This window comes from Corvus brachyrhynchos, unplaced genomic scaffold, assembly GCF_000691975.1.
Source record: "Corvus brachyrhynchos isolate BGI_N302 unplaced genomic scaffold, ASM69197v1 scaffold50, whole genome shotgun sequence".
NCBI lineage: Eukaryota > Metazoa > Chordata > Aves > Passeriformes > Corvidae > Corvus > Corvus brachyrhynchos.
This window is the reverse complement of record NW_008235964.1, coordinates 1,247,660-1,269,162: the sequence shown is the minus strand read 5'-3', so window position 1 is coordinate 1,269,162 and position 21,503 is coordinate 1,247,660. Positions and strand designations below refer to the sequence as shown.

The window sequence follows — 21,503 nt, the reverse complement described above, 5'->3', positions numbered from 1 at the left end:
GGGAAAGAGGGAAAGGAGAGTAGAAGGGGGAAAGCCTGTCCTCAAACCAGAAGAACATGGTCAGAATTTCTTTTCTGAATGACAAGTTCCGATTTCATACTTTGCTATAAAAGGCTTGAAAACATTGCAGGAAATATACAGCTGCTGTGTAGGCAATACCTACTGATGCCTCCTAAATGCTTGTCTTTATATGCTTTGTACTAAGATACGTTAAATATTCTCAGGTATTTATTTATGTATCAGTATACCAGAAACTATTGAGGGACTTCACAGAAATAAAATACTATTCTACCCTTGTTGCAATACTGTGTTTTCAGTATCAACTCTGACAGCTAAAGTACTACAGCTCTAGTCCAGAGCCAAAGCCTGATAAAGAATTTAAAACAAATCCCTTTGTCTGCGAACCAAAATCTTTCTCATTTTCTAATTACTTTTAAGAAGATATCCAATTTTTGTTTAAAAGAAAAACGGAACAAAATGATGGATTTTTCTATATACAATCTTTGACATGACTCAGGAAAGTTTCTGAAGAGGAGATTTTTTAAGCATATTCTACTTTGACAACCCAAAAGATTATGATATAAATGAAAAAACAGAGGACAAGGTATATAGGCATCTAAGTATTGCATAACAGTAACTTGAACAGGAGAAAGATTCACTATATGGAGAAATAAAAATGGTAAAACTAGAATTCCTCTGAGGTAGGTGCTTAACAAGACAAAGCCTGCAGATTCCCGGTGACTATGTACTACTACACTATAACACTGTACACTGCAACTACACTGCAACATAATTAGTGTTTCTTATTAGTCATCGCTTCCTTTTCTCCCCTTTGTAGTTTCACTGACAGTTTGAAAGGCATTTTACATAAATACAGAACCAAAAACACTCAGAACTTCTCTGCTTTATCTGTTATCAAAAGTTCTATGAATGTGGATGGACAATTTGATGCCTGTGATAGATTAAGACACAGATATTGTTTGCGCATGATGAGCCCTGTCTCCAACACAACACATTTTTGGATTTAACTGACTAATAAAAAAGAACTGTACCTTAGTAATGTGTTTCAATACAGAGGCAATATGATTCTGCCATTGGTAATTGAAACAAGCTATATTAAAGGATATTGTACCACAATATTAACTGTTAGCTACTTGTGGCAGTAGAGAAAGGCAACTTTATCTTCAAATAATAAAATCCTTGAAATAAATCTTTCTGCATTGAATGAAATAGCCTTAGCAGGGGCTCATTCAGTAACAGTAATCAATAAAACACTGTTTCTCATTATGTAACACATAGATCATTATGTGTCATACACCTCAGTCAGAATAATACATTTTATTTGAAACTCAGATCTCATCTGTTGAAAATTTTACTGGATTATAAAGCACATTTTCCCAGTAGATGAGAATATACTTTAATTTTTTTTTCCTTTGCAATCCAACTGAGAATCCTGGCCAGAAAATACTCGTGAGAAAAATTCAGAACAGTTTATACTTATCAATATGATATGCATATGCTGAATTAGCACCATCTGTTTTCAACAGATATGAGGCTACTTCGCAAACTTTCAGCTACAATTTAAAAAAAACCAAACCAAAACAACAACAACAACAAAAAACAACAAAAAACCCAGCTAAAAAATCCTGAAACAATCAACACCAAATCCCCCTTTATCTCTGAAAGAAAGGAAATATCAATCTTGTTTTACAGGGGAAAAATCCCAAACAAAAATGGTGTGAGAAAATCTTGGCTTTTTCTGCCTCTCCTTCACTACAGACTTCCTCCAAAGCATGGTAGCTGATGAGACACCACATGCTGTGCCACAGCCCTTGTTTGTTCACAAGAGTTAGGATTCATCTGCCCAAGCACAGGCACCATGTGCAGAGTTAATCTGAGCTAGTCCTCCAGACTACTGAACTGGAAGAAAGTGCAATTTTTCTTCAGCTCATTCCACAGTCACACCTGCTTCTCTTGCCAACTGTGGAAACAGCCACATGTAACACAGATGTCACCTGTAAATGTCTCAAGACAGGAGGTCATTCCCACTCACCACAACTAGAGCAATTTCAATTCCTGCTTTTGGCTCCTCATGAAATATCTGCATGAAGCAGAGTTTTAATCCTTTTTTTTTCAGGAGTCTCACCACCACCTCTTCAATTCTTCAGAAATTACGCCTCTCCTCAGCAATCAAAAGTTCTGGGTTTGGCTCAGTTTGATTGTTCAGGCAATATTTACTTTATTCTGCACTCATGATACTTTACTTGCCTGGTCTAAGATTAAAGGTGGTAGACTGAGCAGTGCCCTGATTAACCACTTTCTCTAAAATGTGGTTCGTGCTGAGGAACAATGGCCATGTAGCTGCTGCTGTAAGGCACAGATCAGACAAACTCACCAAGTGCCCACATACCTAATTCAGGCCTTTCCGTATCCATCACATCTAAGCCTTCTTTTTGTCTTTTCTGCTCAGCCCTGGATTCATCCATACTGCTGTGCACCTGCAGAATGGTCTGCATCAAATTCCTCCCTCTCTTTCCAGAAGTGCCTTAAAATTACCAATGCAACACATTCAGCTGTAGGAAAGCATATTTCTTATCCAGCTCTGGTACTATATACCATGGTTCCAATATTACACACTGTTAGAATAGAATAGATTAGAATAGAATAGAATAGGATAGAGTAGAAACGAAACAAAAGGAAGTTTTGGAAACTCTCCTTGGTTGCTGATACTTGTCTTTCAGGCTTCATTCCATTCCAACAACTCACCAGCTTTCAGGTCTTGCAGTAAACTCTGCATAACCCCCTCTGCCTCAGCTGGACAAGTTAATTTCTCCTTCAGTTCAGGCTGCAAGTATATTTCTCTCTCTTCTCTGCAGTTTCTCAGTGTCTCCCTTAAACTTCCTTCTGCCTGAAAGTTCTTTCCTCTCTGCCTCCACCCCTCATTTTCTGAAGCATAAGAATTCCCTCTAAAATACACTCAGTTGATCCCAGGGCAGGCGTAATCCTCACACCTTTTAAAGAAATGTAGCTGAACCTGACAACAGACACACAGAGTAGATCATCTGCCACAGATGGCTAAACTTACGAGGTGTGAAAACTACTCACAGTATGTCCGGATTTTCCATTACACTTTTCTACAGCGAGAACATGTACTAGCCAGACCACACAAAACTCCATATTCCTCCTATTCTTATTCTCATATAAAAATGGCATTTCCACTTTGATACAAATCCATTTCCAAGTGACACAAATTAAACAAAACCAAACTAACCTCTCCTCCCAACCCACCCCTAACCTTCAAAAAGCCAACTTTTTAAAGTAAGCATTAACACTTAAAAAACACATGAATAAATCTGCTATACTGATACAACACAGAGCATCTTCTCATGGAAGAAGAACAGCTTCCACTGTGTTATCCGTTAAACAGATAACAAAGTGAAACAGATTGCTTGTCTTTTTTTTTTTCCCAAACAAAAGTATTTTAAAAGATATGAAACCATTTTTTCAGAGTTTACTTTTTGTTTGTTTTTTTTACTTTTACATGTATTCTACTTTCTGTGGATACTGCACCAGATTTAATCCATGGAGCTGGGAAACAGAAATGGCAAATGCTTCATCATTTGTATTTAAAACCAGATTGGACATCAACTCCATCTCTTCACCAAAGAAATCCAGACAAGGCACTCAGCTCCATCTTGATTAGCTCAACTGAATAGAATTGAAAGTCCTGATTTTTAGAACATCCTCTATCTCCTCTTTTTAAGCACACGTGGAGATAATATTTATATTTGATTATTTTACTAATTATAAAATATAATTTATATTACTAGCACTGAAATCTACATTCATTTTCAGAGGAGGAAGTATTCCACTCCTGGATAAATTGCATCAGATGACAACCTTGTATGCAATGTGATATTTAATCCAACTGTGTAGAGCTGAGAAAGAAGAAAGCAGTAACCTTTAATGAATTTTCTTCCTACTATTTTAATAGCAATTATACTATTTTAGAATCATGACCTTCCTCTTCTCATTTCTGCTTATTGTGACAAGCAGGGCAGGAAGATAGAAAGTTGGCAAAGACTACTTTTAAACACTAATGAAGCAAAAAATACAGAGAAGGCAGCAAAAAATCCAAAGTTAATGTGAAAGATGTGCCATTTGCAGTTTCTAAACCTACATATGAAAAAAAAAAGGGGGAGAAACAATTTAATGCAACAGAAATATTTCAAGACACGAAATAAAAATGAAAATTCTTATGGTTGGCCTGGAATCTAGGATATATGTTCACTGCATGTACAAAAGGAAAAAGGCTCTTTTCTTCCCCCTCACTTTCAGATCTCCTATTATTCTTGTTCCAAACCATTCTTTGTCCATTGATCCCATAGGTCAAAAATAATCCAGGTAAAAAGTAGCTCTACTTGAGTATATGCACATGGACTATACCAATTACCCTAAACCTGCAATGTAATGTTTCTTACTACAGAAACACAGGAAATTATCAGTAAAAGATGTTCACAGGATAATCACAGATCTGGGTTGGTTCCATTCTCCATTGTTTTTATGTGTTTTATTCATGCTTTTAAAATTTCTAGCAAACCTGGAGTTTAAAAAGAAAAGAAAATTAATGAAACCCTGAAATGTCTGTAATCATCCAAATGCACATTCTAGACAAGTGGAAGAGCAAGAGCTGAAAAATTAGTCTACACCATCCAAAACTAATGGCTACTGAATATTAGTGACATCTTTTCTTCACAAATTATCAGGCTTGGCAGTCATGTCATCTAGTATTTTTTGGGTCCAGAGATGTTAACAGAAAGTCAAATTATTGCTCTGAAGTCTCAAATAGTCTGACGTTCACTGGGACCTATAGCAGCCTGAGGCACAGTGTGATGATACATCCGTTTACAGATAAGAAATGGCACTATTTATGGGTTGAAAGCAAAACTGTTGGGTGCAAGTGTGATTTATCAGAGATGTGCTCCCAAACACTGAAAAAGGCAGAAGTGACTAATGCATTTTAGCTGGTGAGGATGTCAGAAGAAAACGTTTCTGGAGACACAGATCTCCAACACAAAATCTTTAAGGAAAGAGTATTATACAAATCAAGAACAAGTGAGGGCTGTAGAGTATCAGGATAACCAAGACAAGAACACTTATAAGTTAATATTTAGAGAGAAAACAAGAAAAAATGGCTAAGCATGAAAACGGTTCTTCTAAACATTCATTGCACAATGCTACCACTGAGAACTTTAGCTAGGTTTGTAAAATTCAGGTGGAGATGCACTCCTATATCCCCAAGGTCAGAACCACTTATCTTGTGGAAAGAGGTCTTGACTTTTAAAAAACAGTAAGTCAAAGGATGGAAAGACAAGAAGCACAAACTTTAAACAGTTGAATTCTGAAAGTCACCACCCAGTAACAGGCTACAATGGTATGTTTAATAGCACTGTAGAGATGAGGAATGCCTATTTGAAACACTAAATAACTGTATGTTAGACAGGGTCTGATGTAGGAAAACAGTTTTGGTTATTAGTTCACCTACATAAAATAAATGGGTGCAGAGACTTTGTCTAAATTTGTCTCTTTTTGAGTCAAATCTGATTTTCTGGGCATCCTAATATTATTAGCCTTTAGGAGCACCTAGATCTAAATGAGAAAATTAAAAAAAAAAAAATTCTATTTCATATTTTGTGAATTGTGAATAATTTTGGTAATAATTTGGTGTTATTCAATTATGAATATTTTATATTATTAAAGCAAAGAAACATCTATTAGCTGAAATATTTTGATCCTGAAAAAAAAAAAATATGTTTAAAGGGTATTTATTTGCCTCTGAGCTAAGACTGACAAAAAGTTATTGTTTAGCATGAATCATGCACTGATATTTAGAACCTTGGACAGATTAGAATAGTGAACATCAAGTCATCTTCCATGATGAACATTACATTATATAATTTCTAAGTCATCAAGTCAAGTACCTAAATGGTTTTACTTCATTTTCAGGTGGCATTTTCATGTTCATAGATCTTTGATAAGACTATAAACAAAACAGCCTTTCTATAAACACTACAGAGCTCATAAAATTTACAGCACCAGCTTTTTGTATTTCATCAGGAAATATGAAATAACTTAATTTGTACATCCCTCTTCTGAAGGCATGGCAATCTTTCTAGTACCTTGCTGTACCTATAGCAGCCAGGAACCAGGCTGCTGAATAGTGATGAAGATTATCTCAAATGGTGAGGCACTGATGGCATTTACCTCAGAATGCATCATCTAGGAGCGCTGTGTGTTAGTGTGCAATTCCTTACTGTGTTGTTTGAACATCATTTTACACATAAAGACTAAGTACTGAATTAATGATGAAACATTTTTCTTTATCTGCTCTGCTCTCTTTCTGGAAAACATTAAATCACTTTGTATCAGTTGACAATCTCATTTTTTACTGAAAATACATGACTTAGTCAATGTTGCAGAGAAAAGGCTGAATTAGATTTTGATCAATTAGATTTTGATCTGAAATTGTGTTGCAGATTCTATACTCACGAAACTGATTTCCAATCGTTGAACTGCATGTGAGAAAAACAAAACACTTGAAAACCTTCAACTTGTTCTTAAGTCTATTCTTCCATCTGTATAACCAGCTCAGGAGAAACTAAAAAGCACAGATTTCAATTTGCTCATCCTCAGCCAGCCACTAAATTTCCAAACTCTGTTTAAACGATGAATGTTCTGAACTGTTGGAAAAGCATTTCTAACATACTTCTTTAAAAATGTTTTGAAGTTTAATGCTAAATTATTGGTAATCCTATACTTTCAGCGAAAAACGTGCAACTGATGACAAAGACTTTCAGAAATAAGGACCAGAAATACACAGAAATATCTGAAAACATTTACATGTTTCTCCCCATTACATAAGTACAAAATGTTTAAGACAATGAAGTTAAAACATACTTGATTTCAAATTTCTACTTTTTTTGAGGACTCCTTTCTTGATCCACCTTATTTCTTAATTTATTACTAACTCCAATATCTGTGTAATATAACATATCAATATGGTTAAGATACACATCAAAACTTACTAGAGACTGATAAAAACAGAATCACAAATTTGATGCAAAAATGAGACCTCCAGAGTCTCAGCTATTCTATATATTATATACTATATACTATATACTATATTCTATATTCTATATACTATCACTGTATTTTTTTTCTCTACCATACAAAACTCATTTCTTTCTGCCTGCGCAAACTTTGAACTTCTTCAATATAAAATTCAGATTTAAAGGTTATTTTCTACCAGTAAATTGCCAGCAGTACTATTTCAATCATTTAAATGAATTGCCCTCCTTCCTGTTCCCCACATTCTATCAGTTTAGGGGTTCCATGTTTTATAATAATCAGAACTGAGAAATTTTGTTCTAAAGAAAGTGAAAAAACCCTCCTCATATTTGAATTGTGGAATAACTAATTAAAAAAAAAAAAGTCTAATTTCCCCAAGGCATGATCCACATCTGACTGAATTAACAGAGTTAACTAGTAAAACTAGTAAAAGATAGTAAAAGTCATGTTCTAAGAAATTCAAAAATAAAAATGCATTAATGAGTACCAACTAGAATTTGGGATTCTGATGTAACTTCCAAATGTTTTGGCACTGCTCCATCACTTATCCTTCAATTGTAGCTTCTTATTGTATTTGTATAAAACACAGAAATATTTTTATGTCATATTTTCTAAAGAAGTTTTTCAAAGAGATATTTTACAGAATACTATCACTGGGTTTTGGGGAGTTTTTTTTTTCAAGTCTATTTACCCATAGCATGGGAAGGAAAGAGACATTTTCTAATCTATGAGTTAAAAATCTGAAATACATTTATAAAAGACTTTCTCTTTATAATGATGACAGACATTGAGATATTAGTATCTTAGAATTTATATATCGCCTATTAATTACATGCACCCAAAAAAATACTAGTTTTTATTAGGAAATGAAGATTTCTTAAAACTTAAGTGTATAAAAAAAATCTAGAAAAAATGGAGGAGATTCTAGTGGAAAAAAACCCAACAACCCAAAACCTCAAACCCACCAATTTCTCAAATTACTCTAACCTAATTATGGGGTTTGAGAGCTTAATGGCGGGCATAGACTAGTGTTTCCTGAACTGTACTGTGTATTTCCTTATAAAGCTGCATAGGAAGTGCTTGAGGAAATGTAATTTGCTTCTGAAGTAAAGCAGCACAGCAGTTTGAGTGTGTCTGCTCTCGAGCTAATGAGAACAACAATGCTAACTGGAAGAGAAGGAATCAGATGGGAGAGTCTCCCAACTCTTCCCACCCTGTTTTATATCCATGCAAAGCATTAAAAATGTCATTCAGAGATCCCAGTGTAGGCCCAGTAAGATGGTCAGGCTTGAGGGAGAGTGTCTGTTCAAAGAAGAGAGGTTAAGGGAACCGAGCTTGGAAAAAACACCTAATTGCTGTTTTCAACTCTCAAATGAAGCAGTACTGAAAAGACAGTCAGACTCTTCTAACGAAGAAGGACAAAAGGCACAAGTTGCACAAGGGAAGTGGAGCACTCTGACATGAGAGCAGTGAATTCTCAGAACAGAATGCACAGAGGGACAGTAAAATCTCTATCCCTGGAGATTTTCAAAATTCAACTTGGCAAGTTCTCTAGACATCGGATCTAACTTAGAAATTAGCCTAGCTTTGAAGTTAAAGTGGAACTGCATGACCTCCACAGTACCTGTCCAACCTGATTTTTTGGTGATCTGTGATGACTGAGGAGTTTAGATAGGCAATTGTTTTCAAAATATTATACAGGCACCAGCATCATGATGGATATAGTTCCAAGATGCTGTGTAAGGAGTGAAACAGTAGGGACCTCAGTATTTATTTTAATTAAATAAAAGCTTTGATGTTCCATAACTGCAGAGTCTCTGAGGTAAAAAAATAATATTAGTCATGTGTGCAAAATACCCTCCAGAAAAGCCATTTGCCTTTTTAAATATACGTATGTAGTATGCGTGTGTGTGGGTGCGTGTATACCTATGGTAAAAATGCTCCTCCTCTAACATTGTCAAAACTTCTTGTTTTTCCTGGTGAGTTTTTGGGCAAAATGATGAAGAAACAGGAAGAAAAGAGATGAAAGTCTGTTCTTCTACCTAGGTTATCATTCCTCAGACAAGAAATGCTCTAACAGGCTGTAAGAACATAAGGACTCAGAGCAGCCAATATCACCACTGTCACAAGAATTGTTTTTACTACCTAAAGAAATATCTGAAGGCATTACAATAAAATTCTTTATACTACAGTGTGCCTTATCAAATGGGCAAAGGACAAACTCACTGATTCCATTTTTCCTAGAAGAAGAATTAATTATTAATCACTGATTCTTCCTAGAAGACCATGATATTTCTGCTGTTGTTTATAACTTAGGAATCATAAAAGGAGCATCAATATGATGTGATTAATCCAGACAGTAAATTTTTGGAAAAAAAGAGTCATTGCTTCTAACATCAGCTCAGACAAGGACCCTAATTTTATTTCACTGTTGCCCTCTTACATCATATATATATAGCAAAAATACAACTATGAAGGAGGGTACAGAAAACTTGTTCCAGAAAATAATGAAGTAATTATTACTTCCAAACTACCTTATGACTTCCTGAGTCTTATGTCACTGTGTTTTAATAATGCTCTACAGCAGTTGAAAATAAACACTCAGTCTTGAAATAATCTTCACCACACTAAACTTAAATTTTAGGTGGATAACTGTCTTGGGGTGGCTTTATGATGTGTATCCCATATTGCTGCCCTATGCCCAGAAATTAATTCTTGTGCCTTTCTATGCCTCTAAACTGAGCCTGAGAGGGGGGAGGAAAAACTGAGCAAAACTTCTTCAAAGCAGTTTGCAGCTTGTTCAAGGTCACATAGAGATAGAGACTTTTTTTCCAGCTGTGGCAGGGAAGCGAGGAAGTGCCCGGCTTGCTGCTTCCCATTCAGCTTTTGGCCAGTTGTTCAGTTTCTTTTTATCTCCCGAGAGAGACTGAGAGTTCAATTTTGTTTTTCCTTCCCTGGAATTTCGGATTTTCTCCCTTTTCCACTGGACTGCTTCAATATCAGAGCACATCGGGAGGACTTTCCACTGGGCACAGAGGGCCTGGCCCTGGGCCAAGCCCCAGCTCCGAGGAGACCAAAGGGAGGACTCCAACACATTCCCAGGTTTTTTCTCCACAGCGAGAGATTTTATTATTTAGCATTATTTTCCTTTTCCTGTGTGTTTGTTAAATAAATAGTTTTATCTTCTTCACTTTCCTTCGAGGAAAATTTATTTTTCCCGAACCTGGTGGGGGAGGGGTGGTTGTGCCTTCTCTCAGAGGATATATTTCTAAATTTGGCCAAACCAGAACAATAACTCTCATTCTGTTTCACTCCATCCATCAGCCTTCCTGACTATCTTTTCACCTCTGGCAACTGCTGACTAAATCAAGGAGTTATCCAGATTTAGAGAAATCAAATCTGTTGAACTTTTCATCCCACACACACACTAAAGAAATCCTCAGCATATAATCCTCCTTCAGACCTTCTTCCATAACAGTTATTAAATTTCAAACTCTGCCTTCACTTTCAGTCAATGGCTGGCCTATTTAGCCTGCTTGGCCATAATGCCCCAGGGAAAAGGCTTGCCAGGCAGTGTAAGAGCACCAGCACGCTTGATGCTTCAGCTGGATTTGGCATCAGAAAACAGCTTGCAAAGTGAGTAAGGTGAGATAATCAAAGTTGTATTTTGATAGGAACCAGTTAGATTGGATGAGAGAGAGTGTCAGAGAAAGACCAGCTGGGAAACAGAAGCAGGGCTTAGCAAGGAGATTAGAGGGAAGATATGGACAGATGGAGAATGTGAACAGAAATTGAACTGAGACCCGAACTCACGATGTACAAAATGCAAGAAGTTCTGACAGAGAGCCAAAAGGCAGGCTTCCTCTGCAGTCTCACACCAAGGGAGAAATTTCGGTGTCTGCATCAAAATTTCACAGAGATGTCTAAGCCATATCCTGTGATAGACTTACCCCTGTAAGTGGAGTTTTAAAGAGTTGAATTAGGCAGCACAGCACTGTTAATTCCTCTCTCATATCTTCATTCTAAATGCATTGACTGCTAAATGCATGGACTGCTAGCACCTACCATGCCATTATGGATTCCACACCTTGAGCTGAATTTTGCATCAGGTGAATCACTTTTTTTTACCAGAGTTTGGCTCCTTCTTGGTAACAAAATTGGAAATTATTTGGAGAAATTGAACTGGGAGGATAAGCACAAATGAAAAACTTCCTCTCTCTAAAATAGGGAGATTTAAGAACTGTTGACAGGATAACTTCTGAAAGTCTGAATTGGTGTCAGCAGAGCCAACCTTGTCCCATAAATAAGAAGTTTGCCTGCACTATGATGCCCATCTGTCAGCAGCCATTCATCTTAAAAGCATGCTGGAGAGACCAGTAAATAGTGGAAAGACTTTTTTATAATGATGTTTCAGTGAATTAAATGAAAGTTGGTTTAAATTAATAATTTTTTAATTATTTTTCTTTTGGTACCTAGAAAACAATTTATAAGCCTAACTTTAACTGAATCCTAACTTTTGCTGGGCAGAATTGATAAAAGGAAACTAGTACATAATTTAAAAATCCACTGTTTTGAGAGAAAAAATAGGAAATAAGAACACAGAAGACTCAGAAGACAGGCTTTTTGAGTGACCATGGGACCAAAATCAGTTTCAGTCATCTAGAACCTTACTATAGTAATTTAAGAAAGTAATCATATTCCAAACTAAAGCTATAAAGTAAGTCGATTAACTACTGTTTCCTTGGAATACTTCTGCCTGCAGATTATAACAGGAATATACAGTGACCAGATCAGGTGGGATTTTTCACCACCAATATCTAATGTTAAACCTGTTATTTCCAATCCTTCATACCTTAGCTAGGTAGACTATGTTCTGGTGTCAGCCAAGGAAGGCAAGAGACTTCCATGCTTCTGAAGAGAAATGGAAAGAGGAGAGTAAAATAGTGACTAAATGCCACTTCAGCTGACGGATGGAAGGAACCAGACTGGACAATTAGGGTATTTGATTATGCCTATCTCAGCTTCCTATCTTTTAAATGAAGACTGCATCACTGCAGTCACTCATATTATAGAAAGGGCCATATATATCTGAGTGGTCTGTGGCAAATGCTGTATCGATACAAATTAACACCAAAGACGTTCATGATACTGTGTAAAAAAAGCCATGAATACTAAAGAAAGTTGTATCTAATTTTAGAATTCAATTTTTAAACATACTTCTATTACTCATAGTGCTCAAGATATTCTTGGCTTGGAAAGGAAATCAGTCATACAGCCTATCTATCCCTTCATGTTATTCCAAATATTCAGATGTAACACAGGTTCATTAAAATATATCAATTCTAAGGCATCTGTGCTATTGCAGTTACAAAGTTCATATCTGCTAAATATCCAAGGCCACAGATTGAGACAGTCCATCCTGTGCCTCCACTGGATGTGAAGAGTGGTTAATATTTGTCCTTTTTAAAATAATGTTTAACACAGCGAAATACTCTTGTCCAGTTTTGGACTTCTTTCCAGATCAACACACCCAGATCCTTCAGCCTTCTAACCAATATTGTCTACATCTTTTATCCTTTCTCTTTTGCTCAACTTTGAAACATCTCATTGTCTAACTCTTGAATGGTGCTGAGCTAAACTGCATTAATTGTTAAAGCTGAAGTCTCACCCACCACTGAGCAGGGTAAACAACTGCAACACGTATCCTACACAGGCACCTGTTGTCAGTATTCCCCAAGAACACCACTACCTTTCATGCAAGAACTTGATATTTTTAAGTCATATTAGATCTGAACTTTTGCTACTACACTGGAATATTTTCACTACTGCTATTGCCTAATCAGCAATATTCCTGGTTTGGTTTTGGTTTGCTTTTTTTCCTCTGTACCTGTAGTGTCTGTATCATTATTGAAATTTTGAAACATTGCTCTGAACTGCAACTCTGCTTTCCAAAGTAATTGTGTTTCCTATATCAATCTAAAAATTCTATATGAGGCATTTCTTCATAATTTAAATTGCAATTGAATTATTAAAGTGTAAAGCCTAGGACAAGCCCTTGTTTGGTCCACTTAAAACAGCTTTCCCATTTGACAGGGACCATTTTGACCTAAGACATTCACTTCCAGCTGGCAGATGGAGAGAAAACTTCCATTTAAAAATCCCCATTGAAAAAAATTAGCTTAGCAATAATGTTGTGTTGGAGTAATAATGTAAAGAAGTAGAAGGGGACTATTTTTCTTAATATTTCATAATAAAATTTTATCTTGCAGCAATAATATGCAAAATCATATGTCTATCTTAACAAATTATTTTTAATATGAAATCACTGTCTCAGAAAAGCAATGCCTAATTAGAAGGATTTTGATGATCAGAACCAAAGTAAAGTAAGTTCTAACATAGGCAAGCCTTACTAATTTAAAAACAAGCAAACAAATAAACAACCTGTTATAGGCTATTAGACCACACTGCATTTTGAAACACTGATAGCACAAGAGAATCTGGTCTAGCCAGTATTTTTAAAGATTAGAAGGAAACCATCAGAGCTCTGGTATACAATTTACGAAGCTAATTATGCTGTGATGAGTATTACAAACACACATACATCTAGCTCAAAGATTACTGGGCTATCTTCATGTTATCCTTTCATTATTTTTAATTTTTGGGGTGATTATATGTGGTATATCTAGCTCTGCAAATATTTTTCATATTTTTCCCAAGGGAATAATGTAGAGTTTTGAAACTTTTAGTACCTCATATGCTAAAAATAAATCAGGGATAATTATTATAAACAAATTAGCCTTCTTCTGAAGAAAACTCAGTAGGAAGCTCTGTCCTAAGTGTATCTCAAACAGGCTCAAATCCCAGTAGGGAAAACCAGTCCAAACCGTGACTGGCTCCTTTTGGACAACAACACAGTATACTTGCAGATAGTTTACATCAGCTAATTTGATCTATTGTTCAGCTTTTACTAAACCAAACAACTTGCTAAAAAAGCACAGACAGCAGTTTCTTTCTAACAAAGATTTTATAGACATTGTTCTTCTGCTCCTTTTGGAGAATGTACATTCATTTTCTCTGTATAACTTTCAGAGCTTCAGTCAAAGATGCTCATAAAACTGTAGACAGAATAAAATGCAGGAAGCCAGAATTATCAGCAGAAAATGTGAAAGAAAATCCTCCTTTTATTTCAGTCAATTACACTGGTAGAACTTTTACCCTCCTATTCACACTAAGTACAGTAATCTGTGGCTTGAGAGGAGGTGAAGATCTGAAGTAAAACAGAGCTGAAGTAGGCCAAAATTTGCTCATGGGTATGTGCCCCTCTGTCTTTCTTCTGTGCCTGCTTGTTTCCACTGTATAAATTTATACACTGTATTTATTACTTTAAAACAAGGAACGTGATTATTTACCTCTTTCCACACCAAATACTCCAAGTATTCTTAAAATGGATAACCATGCAAACCAAGTCAACCAGAAATGAATATAAAGATCTTACTGTACCTCTATTTTTCTTTGTCTTTATGGAAGATAAAAGACTGAGGGATTGGATTCGCAGCCAGGGACGGTTTTCTTAATGTCTGTGTAAGAGCTGGCTTAAGAGGAAGATGGATAAGCCGACAGCAGGTAGGAAAAGGCCCAAGTGACATAAAACCAAGGCTCTTTGTCAACTTTGCCACAAATCTCAAACTTTATAAAACATTGTTAAGGAAAAAGAGTGAACACAACAATAATTTCCTATTATGCATGAATGACCCTTAGTTGAATAGAGAAGGTGTGAAACCAACTAATACAAAAGTATCAGTCAGAAAAGACTGACATAGTTAAATGTGCTTTAGAAAGTAATGTTTATATGACATGTTGCCCAGATGTGGGATATCCTGTCTCTTTGGAAGACCTGACAGATGGAAAAAGATGCCTCATTTGAGTCACATAAATGTTACTCCAAAGGATTTCAAATACTTCACCGGCAGCAGTAGCTTGAAGTGTTAATAGGACTCTAAATTGTAAAAAATTCAGACCTCTAGTGGAAGAAATAATCTTAAATCTAGGTACAGCCACATGGTTAAAGGAAAAGATAAATAAGTACAATTTAATATTTATACAGGGATAGGATTGTTGAGAACTGTTTCCAGATGTGAGCGAGATTGTCTTTTTAACTCAGTTCCCAGAGAATTTGTTTGAAGCACACAAAAAAAGCACGTGACAAAATTCAAGCACAAAAGGAAATTCAGGGGAACATCTACACCTTCTCTGGATTTCTGGCCTGAATTCAGTCTCAAGATAAGACTTCCTGTTCATAAGCAATGAACCAACATTATTCAGGCCTGGTGACTTAGCCTGTTGCTAAGTGTATTAACACAGTGTCAGACAGACCTGCATGTGCAGTTCACAAATTGCATGAAAGCCTTATGAATTATGCAAATGAGATTTCTCCCAGGTCACTCTTTAGGACTGGTTTATGCACGTTTAAAATGAAGATCCAGTTGCCACCAGTGTCTGGAGAACTTTCATTAAACCACAGTCCAGCGATGTCACTTCAAAGCAAAGTTAAAAAAACTTTGCACTTTAAATTTAGATGACTCCTCCCTCAACACCCAGCTGTACTGAAACCCAAATAGCAACTGTTTCTGCAAAAGGTAATTCTTCCTTTATACAGAAATACAGTTTTTACAGAAATCAAAATGTTATTCCCTTTTTCTGAGCTGAATCATAGAACTAAAACGGAAAATTAAAGGCACTGAATTAAGCCTTTTGCAGCACAACCACAAGACCACCTACGTCTCAGACCAAAAATCACTTCAGGATGTTTTACAGCAACTATAAAAACTGTAACAAAGTACCAACTCCTTTTACCTGGAATTACGCTCAGATAACAAGAAACCAAGGGAAACACCTATGCCTTGTGCTCCAACACTAGAAGAGTTATGTTACCTGACATTCTGCCATGATATTAAGAAATGAACCTACTCCCTGCTCCTGAGGAATGTGAGCAAACAGAAATATCCACCTTCAAACAGCTGGATTATCCCTGCCTTTTTCTCTCTATTCATTCTCCAGGGAGAACATTCCTTGCTGAACTACAAGTCTGGTGATCAGCTTAGTCCTGAATAAACAAGCAAAACATCATGGATATGAGAGATTCAAGGTTTTAATTCTACTGGGAACAACTACCTTGTTTTCCCTTTTCAGTGCTCACATGTAGAGCAGGTCTGCAAAGGTCAGCTGTGGATGCCCCATCTCCCTAGAAACATTTAAGGACAAGTGGGATGGGCATTGGAGCACCCTGGTGAAGTGAAAGGTGTCCCTGCCTGTGGCAGGAGAAGTTGAAACTAGATGAACTTTAAAGTCCCTTCCAACTCACACCATTCTATGATTCTGTGAAATCATAAAGTCTTAACATTCCAGTTTTAAAGTTGAAAATTTCAGAATATCACAGAAGATACACATCAATGTGTTAACAAAGCCAAGAAATTCCACTCTTAAAATCAGTATACTTCTGCTCTTAATATAGAAATAGAAGAAATCTTGCATTTCTTACCTAAATAAAGACACGTTTCAGGGGAAATTTGCTTGAAATAATTACTTTTTTTTTTAACCACATTATGAAGATTTGATTTATTTTTGCCTTACAAGCATGGTAAATCACATCAGATAAAAATGTCAAGAAAAGTCTCTCTTAATAAACATATTGATAGGATTTACTCTAAGTGTTAAAGCTTAAATGTACAGTTTCTACCCTAAAGCTGACAGGCTGTTGACAGATGTGTCTTTGCATTAGTTTCACGAATACAAACACTTATGCTGAGTCTATGCACTGCTTAGCTGTAGATGTTTTATGCGTGCGACAGGTCATGTGCAAAATCTTCTGCAACTTGCCTCAGTTTAGCTGAACAGGCATTTTGCATCCAAAGGTGAAAAAATCTTTGATTACAGATACGCAATCTGTACAAGTGCCAAAGATGACTGTGACTGGCATGTGACTTGATTCTGTGGCACACTGGTGTAAAGCCATTTCTTTATCACATTAGACAGGTGCTCACAATTTTTTTGTTGCTGCTGAATGGATGAATTTCAATCTTCACTTCCAGACTTTACTGACAGTTCCTGGTGCTCTCATGGAGACCATTCCTAGGGCTGTTCACTCCATTGAACCCTACCATGTGGGACTTCTGGACAGTCTAATAATATCAGAGCTGGGGAGCTCACTGCCACAGGGAGCTCAGGAGGCACAAAGCTCACAAAACAGAAAAACTGGGTATCTTTGCAAAATGTCAATTCCAATGGGTGGCTTTCACAACTTTTTTTGGTTCTGACAGGCTACAATTCCTAATTTTTTCTTGGCTCAGCTACACTTGATTACTAATATGTATCACAGAAATGGACAGCACATAAGAACTACAAAAGCGGACATAGTGGCCAGCAATAATTTTTCTTTGGAACAGGAAGCCACCATTTATGTTCATTCCAGTGTTCACATAGAGACAATGACTATGACAGACAAGAAAGTGAAAATGTAATGTAACCACATAGCTTGTTGTCTGAAAATTAAATGTGTCACCACTGAAAGCAATGTTATCTGGATTTTTTATTATGTGATTAGCTACCAGGTCACTTTTCAGCCTTTCACTTACACTAGATTAGATAAAACATTACACTAATTTCCTTTACAAGCTGCATTAAAGAAGAAAATTGTATTTAAAGCAACAGTTCAAAGACATAGAGAGATAATTTAATCATCTTAGTCATAGTGTCCATAATATCTTTCCCTGAAATGTTGTAAAAAGCCCATTTTCCATTGGAAGAAATGCATGAATAATGAAAGGACACTGTCTAAAGGACAACGTATCATTTAACTGAAAATCTTAGAAAGAGATCCATTTTATTCTTACTCTTTCAGTCCCACCAACTGCCTAAGGATCAACTTTTTTGCTCAATTGTCATGAAAAAAAAGCCTGTGAATCATATACATGAACACATGAACACCCTTTTCACCTGCAGTGTTTATGAATGCAGACAAAGACATAATCCTGATTCATGAACTATTTAAAAAGTGATGGGATATTCATCCATGCACAAAGTATTCATATACACATTCCATTTCCTTAAGGTAGTGAAAGATCAATCTTTCATTTCCATTTTATTCTTTTATGTTCGGCTCTAGTAAATTCTCTTCTCCAGAGTGAGCTGTTTTGTAATTTTTTCTGTACTGAACTTCACTCTTTTGAATGGCTTAACAGGCCCCTTCTACCTTTCAATTTTTATAACTAGGAAATTAGGAATTCTCCAGTCAGGAGGCACAAAAGTGTAAAGAGAGAATTAATAAAGACTGTAGCAGTTGTGGGCACTGTACATACACAGAATGAATAAAAAACAGTCCAGTGCCAAAAATATTTCCAAGTTAAGGTAGCATCTTACTTTCACATTTAGGATAATCCAAATGTGATCCTGTATTTAAACTTAAGTAGAATAACACCATGTGGGTCTAACAACAAAGGTGTACAGTTGAAAAAATGTCAAAAAGGTTTACACTTTGCCAACAATAACACTGTGTGTATGCTTTCAGAGAACTTTTGAATGTGATAAAATGTACGAAAGAAATCACTGTCCAGTCTTTCCTGTGCTTCAAAATGATACAGCTCTAAACCCATGGTACAAAAAAATGGACATCCTGGAAGGAATACTGCAAGTCTTGTGGAACCCAGATAATTTAGATCTTGTGCTGTAGAACTCTCCTTTATAACATAACTGGACTGAGCAATTGAGAACTGAAACTGATATAGAAACTGCAAAAGCAATTTATTCCCCTTTTCCAGATGCTGATGAGGTCAATCAATTACATTCTGCAAGGATCACCATAAATCTTTTTTCTTTTAATGGCCATATGACTTTCTTCCTTTAAACTTCAAGTACCTGATCTCAGCATAAACTAACTTAACCTCAGACATATAATTATCAAAACTCTATCAGAGAGTATAAAAAGCTTAATGTTTAACATAGCATCAAAGCTGAAGTCAGCCATGATGGTTAGGGGAGGTTTACAGAGGAGCTTCCTCACTTTCTGCTGCATGGCCAAGTTAGTGCAGTCAACTTTGTATTCATGGAAGACTTTTAACCTCCTTGCATCTGTCTACTTGCACCCTACCTTCCACAAAAATGTCCCCCTCATTTATTTAGACTGTAACTACTTTGAGACATGGGCTATTTGCTGCCTGATGGCTGCACACTAGTGAAAACCACATAGCTCACTGCCGTTTGGGTTCAAGGCAAAACCATAAAGAAAATGTTGGTAAAAAAACCAAACAATGGTGTACAAGCTCTTTGTTCTCATGTCTCATTAAAGAATAATGTATGTGTTCAAACTCTACTGTAAAGGCCTTTAAACAATGAGCTCTTTATAGAATTTATCATCCATCATAGAAGGATACAATTTATATCATATATATATATATGTATCTGTAAAATAAGTGAACTGAATCATTTGTTCTTAGAAATAGTTTTACTATACTTTTACAAGTATAGTAAAACTGTTTCTTACAATCCAAGAGCAACGTTCTTGAAGATGCGGTTCCAAATCCTTTACATGAAACTTTAGTGCTTGTGCTAGTTTCCCCCACTGTGCTTATCCTGCATTAGTGAACGATATTTATATGCAGTGCCAATGCCATAACTACAGCTTTCCCTTCAAACTTCCAAGTACTGTTTTCCAAGCAATAACAGCATGGAAAGAATTTAATGCTGCACAATTATGTGAAGCTGCAGGAACTATTTACAGTGGGAGCCTTGGAGGGTACAACCAGATAATTCTGCACTTGAAAGCCACCAAAAATTATCAAACAGAGAGAACAAACCCTCTTTATCCTCACTCATATTCACTCATATAATCACTCATATTCAAAGATAACTGAACATAAAAGACAAATATTGCTGAAAAAATTGAATGGCAACTCTTCCAGAATTCTGACAAGATACTGACACATCAACTGACAGAAGGTAATGGTCTCAGATAAAAGGACAGCCAAGAACATATCATATTATAAAGGTACTTTTTTTTGATTCCCAAATATGAAATCTTATTTCTCAAGGAAAACAAATACTGCAGAAATGAAAATTTTGATCCTAATGTCAGCCTCCTCTCACCCCTATTATAAACAGCCCTCAAAATTTGTATAAGTTCCTGATAATCTTCCTTATCCAAAACAAACAAATTAAAAATGGATTTGTGATATGAGACCTTTTGGTGTGGGAAAGATAAAAGATGTACACACTGGGACATGAGATTATCCACAGAATCACACATGGCCAAGAAACCTCATGAGGGTCAAAAAGGACAGCTAACTAAGGCAATTTTAAATCTGGTGTTATCTGTCTCTCAGAAGGCACATGCAGTCATTTCAAGGTAAATGCACTACAGACTGTGCCACAAGAGCTGGGTGTTGTATGATTAGAAAGGAAATGCTTTCAGTTTTCTGAAGAATTGTCAGTAACACCTACACTACCAATGAATAGCCATATAAAACACAAAGTGCCATCCAAATTCGGAAAATGGACTTGTTCTGTTATTTCCCAAATATTAGTAAGACTGTAATATGGACTTGTCTGTTTCCAGGCAAAGCAGTGAAGGAGATAACCACTGCTTTAGACAGCAGATATTCCTCTGGACTTGTCAGTAAGGTGTGCAAAAAGACTACATACACAAGGTACTGGAAATGAGTGTGTCTGTCCTCATGCTGTACTAACAGCTGTAGAATTGCATATTAAAAAAAAAAAAAAAGCAAGCAAATACTTCTTACCATAAAACCCTCAGTGTACTGAAACTGAGCTCTGGAACTGTCTTCTGCTGTGGGACTCAGGGGCTTAGGATCAGACATAGAGCGTTGCATCATCTTTGCTGCCTTTGGGCTTGATGGAGGAACCTTGGCCATGTCAGCATGTAGCATCTTCTGAGGGCTGATGTCATCAGTCATGGGTTTTTCATAAGGTACAAATGCTGACTCTATCACTTTGCTTGGTGAAATGGGTGAAATGGGTGAATAGAGAACTTTGGGAGATTTGGGAGGGGAAGGGACTACCTGTAATGTGGAGTCTGGACGAAGGTGGGATGAGTATCCTATCTCTAATGGTGTTGGACGTTTTTTATCTTTCTGAGGAGATGAAGCTGACAGATATTGGGGACTTTGAGTGTCTGACTCTGTCTCTGTTTGACATCCCAGACTTTCTCCTTTATATGTCTTTTCTGGAGCTGAAATGTGCTTTATGATTTCAACCTTAGCATCCCATCGGGCCCTGATTGAAGGTGTTCTTATTGTTCCTACAGGTTCTGTTTGCACCGAAATCTCTGCCACTGTCTGAACTGCAATACTAGATACCTTGGAGAA

At 36.4% G+C, this 21,503-nt stretch overlaps 1 protein-coding gene across 1 annotated transcript in view; it reads right to left on the bottom strand.

Moving 5' to 3' along the window:
* The window catches only part of PCLO (piccolo presynaptic cytomatrix protein), a 321,975-nt gene that overhangs the window by 144,544 nt on the left and 155,928 nt on the right, over positions 1-21,503 (bottom strand). Inside the window, exon 7 of the mRNA XM_017727961.1 lies at positions 20,919-21,501. Coding sequence (XP_017583450.1) covers positions 20,919-21,501 — 583 coding nt within the window. The remainder of the gene's footprint in view (positions 1-20,918; positions 21,502-21,503) is intronic.